At 38.1% G+C, this 9,626-nt stretch overlaps 1 protein-coding gene across 1 annotated transcript in view; it reads left to right on the forward strand.

The window, feature by feature from the left end:
• Positions 1-9,622, forward strand: part of LOC103518570 (cell wall protein AWA1) — a gene marked incomplete at both ends in the record, with an annotated part of 34,596 nt that extends 24,974 nt beyond the window's left edge. Inside the window, 2 exons of the mRNA XM_026830329.1 lie at positions 8,443-8,830; positions 9,271-9,622. Of these exons, the coding sequence (XP_026686130.1) occupies positions 8,443-8,830; positions 9,271-9,622 (740 nt within the window). The remainder of the gene's footprint in view (positions 1-8,442; positions 8,831-9,270) is intronic.
• Between the last annotated feature and the right edge of the window lie 4 nt (positions 9,623-9,626).

A 9,626-nucleotide genomic window follows, 5' to 3' on the forward strand; every position in this document is an offset into this window, starting at 1 on the left:
TTGAAGTCTTGAACATGTTTTTTTTTTTTTTTAATTTGACGGGTTAGTCCCATTGTACAGTAAAAAATAAATTGAAATAGTAAAGCAAATGTTTACCAAATTTCATAATTTGACGGGTTAGTCCCATTGTACAGTAAAAAATAAATTGAAATAGTAAAGCAAATGTTTACCAAATTTCATCAAAATTGGTCAAACCTTCGAGAGTTATCGCGAAAGAAGTATTACAGACAAATTGACAGACCAACCTAGAGCGAAATCGTCAGCGCTAGGTCGCTTGTTCGATTCCCGCCCGGGGCGAAATTTATCCTAAACAGACGAAGTTCACTCTCCGAACTGCTGGCTCAGAATTTCGGGACGATAAAATCTCAGGAGTTACATTTCCCTCTATCAAATCTCTTCAAAAGAAAAGAAACAAACAAATATTTAATTTTTTGGCGTCCCAAAACGTCCCCTACTAGAGTAGGTAGGTATACAATCTCCAATGAGTGTTTAATTGCACACCAAGATGCCTGAGGCATTAGGTTGTCCTAGTAATACCCATAGCATACCTAGTGATATCCATAAGCATGCCAGGGGATACTATGAGTGCATTGTTATCAGTAACTGACGACATGTCAGACCGACACTCTGGATCATTGAAAACAAATTAGATTTCAGTTATTTTTTGTGGCGACATTAGTGGTGATAAAAATACGTGATTTTTATTTTAAATTTTATTAAAATAATAATAAAAATAAATAAATGAATAAAAAATAGATATAAAAAGTTTTGCCTGTGTATTTAAAAATCACCAAAAATCAGCTTTGTAGTAGTGAGTGGAAATAAAATAAAATAAATAATTACCTATTAATAAAATTATTACCTATTAATAAAAAGAGATACCTACGTAGGAATAGGTACCTATAGTGAGATATCCATGTAGGTAGGAATAGGTATAGTGAGATATCCATGTAGGTACTGTACTTATTAGTGGGTAGATAAATAACCTAGGTACCTACTTATCTATCAAGGACACTTATAACTGTAGGTAGGTACAAAAAATTACCTACTTTTAGGTCTAAAAATAGATAGTTAAAACACCTTACTGGAGGCAAAAATAGATAAAATACTCTCCTAGGTACATACCTATAATTTAGGTACAATTTTAATTTAAATGGTTATCCTGGGATACCTGAATGTCGTCTCACCGACTGAATATGTTAAAAGCCAGATATGCATTCCATTGTGGTAAGTTTTTTTTTCCGGACAATTTCCTAACTTGGGCCTTTGACTGACTAGTTTATTAATTTGTTTGTTTTTTAAGCCTTCAATACTACTTTTACTTACTGTCTATCTATCATTTTACTTTGTGTGCTTTATTGGACTCCTTCGGACGCTCAACATACGATTTACAACTGATTAACTGCTCCCATGGGAAGATTTCAATACAAGGTGTGATAATTATGTATTTTCATTTCTAGTGCCTAATACTCTCAAAAATGGACATAATACCTACGTTCAAAAATGGACTAACATAAAATTTGTACCCATAGAGCCAAAGCCAACCTGAGACTGTAACTATATGTATAGACCTAGGCATCCGCTATTTTCACACTATGAACTAAATTTAGCGCCTACCTCAGCCGTGAAAACCTGGCCAAGTGTCTAAATTTCCATATGGATATGTATGTCTACTTGCATATGAATATTTATTCTTGTCGTGGTAGGTACAACTTCGTACTGTTTTTCCTCTATCAATTCCAAGTTGGCTCTGGATATCACACTTCTATAATTAGACATTAGCTCTAGTCTCTCCTTTTCCCAGTGGTGTGTCATTCAATTCACCCATGGAAGATAGGGAAGCATTCCTTCCCTTCCTCTCTACAATGAGAAGAAATTGGTGATAGGGTGCCACAAGTTTTAGGAGACTTGGGGTGGAAGAACTCTATCATCGGTTTGCTTCCCCCGATTTAGCTTCTTGGAATTTTATATGTAGAACACACTCTAATATTATTGGGTTATCTACTTCCCCTTATTTACTTAGATCAGGGTTTCTCAAAGTGTGCACCGCGGTACCCTAGGGGGGAGGGGGGTGAATTAGTAGCGTCCCCCCGCCCCACCCCACCTCACATATGGGTTAGCCATTGTAGGGGCACCGCACAACTTTGAACGGTCATTTAGGGCACCGCGGCCCAAAAAGTTTGAGAACCCCTGACTTAGATTGTTGGAATTCTAGTTAATGTCAAGCTTCCTGATACAGAGTTTCGGAACCCAGTCACTCGATTAGGCTTCCGGTACCCTATTTTTTTTCTCCTGTAGAAGGGGGTGACCCTTCTTACATGCTTACCGAAAATATAGTAAGTGATTGTTCGACATAGATTCCAAGGTCACCAGCAAATCGACATACAGTATAATGGTTCCCGTATAAGTTATAATCTTCCCCTTTGGAAAATCTCATCACACACCACTGCCTTAAGTTATAATCTTCCCCTTTGGAAAATCTCATCACACACCACTGCCTTTTCTTCTGAGAAGTCTGTTGTATTTCCAGTCCAAGGTTGTTATTATTCTCAGGATAGGTCCTCAATGTCTTGTAGTACCAGACGGTCAATTGTGTTGATTGGTAGCGTGAAATCGCCACAGGTCGCCAAATGACTGGAAGTATCCCCGGACCATTGACACATTGCACGCTTTAACTTCTGTATCAATCGGCTAGATTGCTAGAAGAACAAGGTTTTGCACTTATCAAGTCTAAATAAATTCTAATTGAAGAAAAAGTGTCTGGTACCTATATATTTGTTCGGATTTCGGGTAGCCATTTCCGAATTTGCTCTAGATTTGGTAGTCCGAAGTCCGTTATATCCATTTTCTCTGGGATTAGTACTTCCATGTGTCCATTTGTTCTTCATTTTATACCTACTCTACCAACTATTTGGTTTAGGGTTTGTACTTCGTTATATCCATTTCTCTGGGATTTGAAATGATCTGATGATGTTTGCAATGTTTGCATTTGGTCTGTTTGTTATTTCGCTCAGTTGGTGTAATCTGAGAATATTGAGAGTACCTACCTACAGTTATACATACATACTCGAACATACGGTCTTTGTACTCCGTTCTGTTTTTATTATGTTCATGTTCTACCTTTAGGTTTGTAAATATTTTATTGTGCCTAGCAGGTACCAATTTTCTGTGCTTTTGTGGTATTTTGTTCATATGTAAATAATCCATTTCTTTCTTCATTGGCTGTGATATTAGCAAGTTAGTGTGAGATTTGGCATCTCATTCATATTCAGTATTATTATCACTTCATAAGGTACCTACATATCTAGCAATATGTCTTGCCCTACACATGTCTCCATTGCCCAACTCTTGTGTGTACTATCAAACGTTGTTTTTTAAATGCTTGGAGTTGAACTTCAGGTTTTTTTCCCCTGTTAGGATCATCCTTTTGAGGGCATCATGTTTTTGGTGCTACTCATTTTGATCCATTCAGGGGGATCTCCAAATCAGGCCGTATTTTGCAACCAGGTTAGCTGGACTGCCTTACTGGCCTCGTGTAATGCAGCCATCAGGAGTTAATCCTATTTGTAGAGGTCTCAATTTCTAATTTTCAAATCCCATGACACTCCTACCTTACATACTTTGTACTTACCTACAATTACATACATATACATCACATATGTACCTATCTACTTATATATATGATATTCAGACTTATGGCATTTGATATGCAGACTAATCTTCAATAACTCACCTCATGAGCTTTATGTCTTGTGTGATCACCTTGCATATGATATTCAGACTTATGGCATTTGATATGCAGACTAATCTTCAATAACTCACCTCATGAGCTTTATGTCTTGTGTGATCACCTTGATCATTTGATGTGCAATGTCTTGATTGTCTACGGGTTCTAAGAATGCGATTATTTGATCCTTGACTGCCTTGTGTTGTCCTCTTCAGATTAAGTGGGATTTCTTCAAATAGGTACTGAATGAGTTGAGAATTCGAGAGTTTGGTGAAACTTTGTAGGTACCCCTGGACCAATTTTGGGCTCCTGCGCAGATGCATGAAAAACTTTAAGTCAACATGAGACTGTAGACCAGGGCTGCGTTCCTGAAAGCAACCTTGTTGCACTTCACATTTTGCAATATTTTGGCGTCAAAGTAGGTATAATGATTAAAATGGTTATGCAATGTTTTTAAAGGTTTTCCTTAATTAATAGAGATAGATAGGTCTACTCCATAACACTCATAACTCAATATTTATGTTAAGGTTAAGGCGGTCTCTTCTTGATCCCTTGTGTGTGGCGTCCATGTTAGTTTAGGTCTATTGCAACTCAATACAAAATGCAAATTGTGAAGTTTTTTTGTAGAAGGCATGGCAGGGGAAGTGCACATTTTGAAAACATTTTAAAATTTATTGGCGATGTAGTCATCAGGAGTGACATGGGTAGTGAAGATGATGATGGAGATTAATTCAGTGAAATTCAATAAGCATGCCATTGTGTCATTTGTCTGCAGTTCTGCAAATCTCTTATCTCCAGTATTGATTTACATATTATACAGGATGGCATATCTGTAACCAATTCATATACAGGATGAATCCTAAACGATGTGTTTGATGAAATGTGTTTAGTACCTACTTTAGTGCGTGTTTAGAATTACCTATTCTCATAGGCGGCGATAGGGGGGGGGCTTGGGGGGCTTAAGCCCCCCCCAAGTTATCAGGGCCTCTTACACTAAATAAAATTGGATTTCAGAATAATAATCCAAAACACCATTTTTTACTTTCCTTATCCTATAGGAAGGAAAGTAATGTAATCGGGTCAAATTTTCGATGGTCAGTTTTTAGTGTCAAAACACGTTTTGAGGTCCCTAGAGCCTAAATCCAAAGTTTCAGCCATTGGTCCATGTGTGTATCTGTGTGTCTGTCTGTAAACAAAATATCTCGAGAAAGGTAAGATCTTCTGCCTTCCAACTTTACCAAGACTGCCAAATTTGAATGGTAATTAGGACAATTTATTACCTATGTACTTTTTTTCCAACTATTTATTTATGATAGGTAGGTACCTATAGATTATTGACCTTTTTTAAAAAAGTAAAGAGTACCTAGGTGATATATTTATCTACTCATTTAGGTATAGTATTTTGTATGCAAGTACATAATGTGTTCATGCGTTCAAATATGTATGTCCCGTATTCTTCAGTATTGTTTTAGTATTTTCTAATTTTCTTTGTACTGCCTTCTGTCTCAGTAGATTCTGTGTAGCGTGGTATTATTTGCATTGAGTAGCTTGTAGAGTAGTTTGGTTCTTATAAGAGACATCCAGAATTGTATCAACTCACAATATTCTGTTGACTTTAATGGGCGGGACCAATATTTAATGGCTGGGGCCCACCAAGTTGGATTACGGGGTCCTTGATCGATCAGCGATTTATCTTAATGGAAAGATACGGCACCTATGGAAATAGGCATGAAAATTATTGCTAGTTCAATCAGCTAGCTATCAGTCAGTCCCTTGAGATTCTTGAGATAGCCAAAAAGTCCCCGATACCAGAAAATAGTTGTTGAGAATGTTTGAGTCCCGTTTTCAGCAGATTTGGGAGTTCATGCAATTTTGACGTTTTTATTGTGTTCTTTTTTACCAGTAGTAAATTTGTATAGACTGATCTAAATTTGTATAGACTGAATAAACTAACCATGTATTAATTTCCTATTTACCTAAGTAAGTTTAGCACAACTTTCTGTACATACTCAACTCATGTTATACCTACGCTTTCTTTGAATAAATAAGATTTTTTTTTAAAAACCTTCCTATTAACTTTCAAACGTTTCTAGAATATCTACTTTTTTCGTAATTTTGCTTTCTACCTATTTGAAACAAAAAAACCTTCCTATTAACTTTCAAACGTTTCTAGAATATCTACTTTTTTCGTAATTTTGCTTTCTACCTATTTGAAACAAGTACCTAATAGATTAGTTCACTATGAGGCAAATAGGCACTATGTAGGTAAAATTGAGATCTGGCAGAAGGGCGTAAGTGACGTTACGCCCTTCTTCCAGATAATGCCTCAATTTATCATTACCTACATAGGTATTAAGTACATATGTATTATATTCAATAGGACTTATGTCATCACGATTATGTTTTGTCTTTTTGGTCCTTGTTTCCTCCTTTTCTTCTTCCACCTTTATTTCATCTTCTCTTCTTTTCCGTTTGAGTCTGAATGTCCGTTTGGAACCAATGATTTAAAGACCACTTCAGGTGTGGTTTCAGTTTTGCCGAAGTCTACTGTCGCAAACCGTAGTCTATTGACCAAATCCATTTTTCTTGGTTCTAGTAAGTCCATATTTACTATAGTTACTTATAATGGTTATAGTTAGCTATTTCTTTGTTTACACCATTTAAACAATCAGTAAAAATGGCTTGAGTCCTCGCCTCTCCTTGCCTATTAATAGGGCATGACTGTTTTCAAGAAAAAATAACCTATTTAGATAGGTAGGTACCTATAGCTATTTTATATTTCTTTACTGTTCGAGAAACGTGCTTCTCTTATTGTTTTCAAAAACAGCAGAAGTTCGTGACCCATGTTAGTTCTTTATTCTTCAGTAGGCATTCTAGACTTACTCGGACTTCTAGGCATTCTAAGTGGTACGATTTTCAAAATGTAAAGTCAAGCTAGTAATTTTTTGGTTCCGTCAAAGAAACAAAAATGTATGTAAACCCTTGTTGTAAAAAAATATACATCTATAAAATTTTTCAAAAAAAAAAAAGAAACAAAAATTGATTGTTTCAAGAAACAAATTCAAATAAGGACAATAAGGTCAAATTTCCTTTCCTCTTTCTTCTGTCCCTTTCTCTCTTTTCCTTTTCTTTAATCTTCTCCTTCACAGACTCTGTCTACCTATGTGCCAAAAAATAACCCCCTTAAATAACATAGGTCCCTTCAAATGATGCCTATGAAATGACGAGGTCCTTAAAATTACATAATCATAAGCCCTTTGTGACGGGTCCCTACGTTATCGCGGTGTTAGTCATAGACTGTACTGGTGCCAGGCTAGGTGGCAGAGCACCACAGTTTGAATCTACAAAATAAATATTAACATAACTATTATGCTAATATCCTTAAGTCTGGTACACACTTTGTGATATTTCTTACTATCAGATCGGACGATAAATTGCACATTTTTGGTCGGTAGTGTCGGTATACACACACACCTACTCAGGGTACAGGAATTTTACACGGTTTAGTTGTATTTTCTTCTCGAAAACGGAAACCCTTCAACTGACCCGCCATCTTTGGATTTCCTGTGTTTGATGCCAAACCATGCCAAAAGATGTGAAGCAGGCTTCAGAAGAGGGGGAATTCTGAAAGGAAAATTCGACTTTACCTACACGTCAACAAAAACGACCGAGCACCTTGTCATACGATCCAGAATCCAGATCGTAAGAAAAATCGTATCGTGTGTACCAAACTTTAAAGATGGTCACATGTTGGTTATTAAGCTATAGCCGACTCTCTAATTATTTATCTAGTGGGACTTAATTTGTTGGATCCTTTAATTAGAACTTTCTTGGCTGCGTACATCATCGCGTATCGTTTGATGGGCAGTAAATAAGTACCTCCTGTTCATGATGTAATTTGCCAGAGGCATAGCAGACCTACATGTTGGCATTGGCACCTTTCAGCTTAAAATTATACCTAGTCATGGTTTTTCTGACTTTCTGTTTACTTTATTTATACACAGCACTGCTTTTTACATACAGCATCGCCTTTGACGCTTTTGCTGACAGTTTAAATGAGCGAAGTTTTTTATGTTGCCTTTTATGATTTATTGACATATGTATTTCTTTTTAGTTGCTTTTTTCTGCACCGTCAATTTTTTCGTATTCATAAATCTTTTCAGTAACAATTGCAATCTGTTATTTATGTACATACTTTTTTACTCTCAATTATTTTTGCTATGGTGTTAACTTTTTACATTACTAATATCACGTTTTCCTTTATTATTATTATTATTATTTTTTTTCTAATTTATTAACAGAGGTGAGTAAGACCTGTTTTTCTTTTGCATGCCGTATTAGATGTAAGCTAGGTTTTTGTTTGAAGTTGTTAGTTTTTTTGTAGACTTTGAGGGTCGTATTTTGTGCACTCGTGATTTGTCCATTAGTTTTGCAAACTCACCAAACTTCTTGTGTGTTCTGTTAATGTTAGACATTTGGTTTTGTCGTGGTGTAAAGCATGTTTACGGACTCTCAAAAGCTTGAGAAAGCACACACTTGGCTCTTTATTTTTAAGCTTTTGTGGGATTTTTGGGGGAGATCAAGGATTTTTTTTTCCAATATGGGATTGTTCACTTTCCTAAGTTTAATAATTCTCCGATCAGAAAGTAGGATATCATGAATTTTTGCGCAGATTTGTCTAACATCAACATTCTTTGTCTTCTCTGCTTTTCCAGATATTTGCGATGACAATGGCTCAAGCAGGTTGGGTACATGGCCTCGTCCCTCCCCTTCCCCCACCGTCCAGTCTTCCACCCCCACCAAGCGAGGTGATGGTATGGACATGAGTGTCAACATCTCCCCCATCACATCCCCTCCAGAGAGTCTCTCTCCTCCACCAGAAGTGGAATACCCTCCACGCATGAACAACATCGCGGCGTCCTACAAGAACGTCCCCTATACAGAAAATGTGAGAAACATGCTGTCCAATATCAGAATCAACGAGCTGTCAAAAACCTACACCCCTGTGCAGACACAGTCCCAGTCTAAACTGGACCAACATCTGAGTTACCTGCAGAACAAATATCCTGCCTTGAGGACTGACTCGAACCCTAGCACCACGGCATCTCCCGCTAGTAATAACCAAAGCCCTACTGGAACCGTGGGGAATACAGATGCCTCTCCTTCCAGAGCGACGTACAATCCATACGCCTCTATACGGCGTGTAGCGCCTCAGAGAACTCTCTCTAACGAACAGAGACCTACCTCACCCTCTGCCAGTGAGAGACTCTACCCTAGTGGTGCCATGTCACCTACCCGCAGAATAGAACCAGTACGGAGTAGTGTGAGAAGTGATTCCCAGAGACCTTTGTCACCCTCCGCCTCAGACAGATTATTCCCCAGTGGTACCAGACCTTTGTCACCAACACAAAGTGCCATGTCACCTACCCGCAGAATAGAACCAGCACGGAGTAATGTGAGAAGTGATTCCCAGAGACCTTTGTCACCCTCCGCCTCAGACAGATTATTCCCCAGTGGTACCAGACCTTTGTCACCAACACAAGATCTCCCGCTAGTAATAACCAAAGCCCTACTGGAACCGTGGGGAATACAGATGCCTCTCCTGCCAGAGCGACGTACAATCCATACGCCTCTATACGGCGTATAGCGCCTCAGAGAACTCTCTCTAACGAACAGAGACCTACCTCACCCTCTGCCGGTGAGAGACTCTACCCTAGTGGTGCCATGTCACCTACCCGCAGAATAGAACCAGCACGGAGTAGTGTGAGAAGTGATTCCCAGAGACCTTTGTCACCCTCTGCCTCAGACAGATTATTCCCCAGTGGTACCAGACCTTTGTCACCAACACAACGTCCTCTGTCTCCCTCCGCCACTGAACGACTGTTCCCTAACGCTCAGA

The sequence above is a fragment of the Diaphorina citri genome, unplaced genomic scaffold (assembly GCF_000475195.1).
Source record: "Diaphorina citri unplaced genomic scaffold, Diaci psyllid genome assembly version 1.1 scaffold2253, whole genome shotgun sequence".
In the NCBI taxonomy this organism is placed as follows: domain Eukaryota; kingdom Metazoa; phylum Arthropoda; class Insecta; order Hemiptera; family Psyllidae; genus Diaphorina; species Diaphorina citri.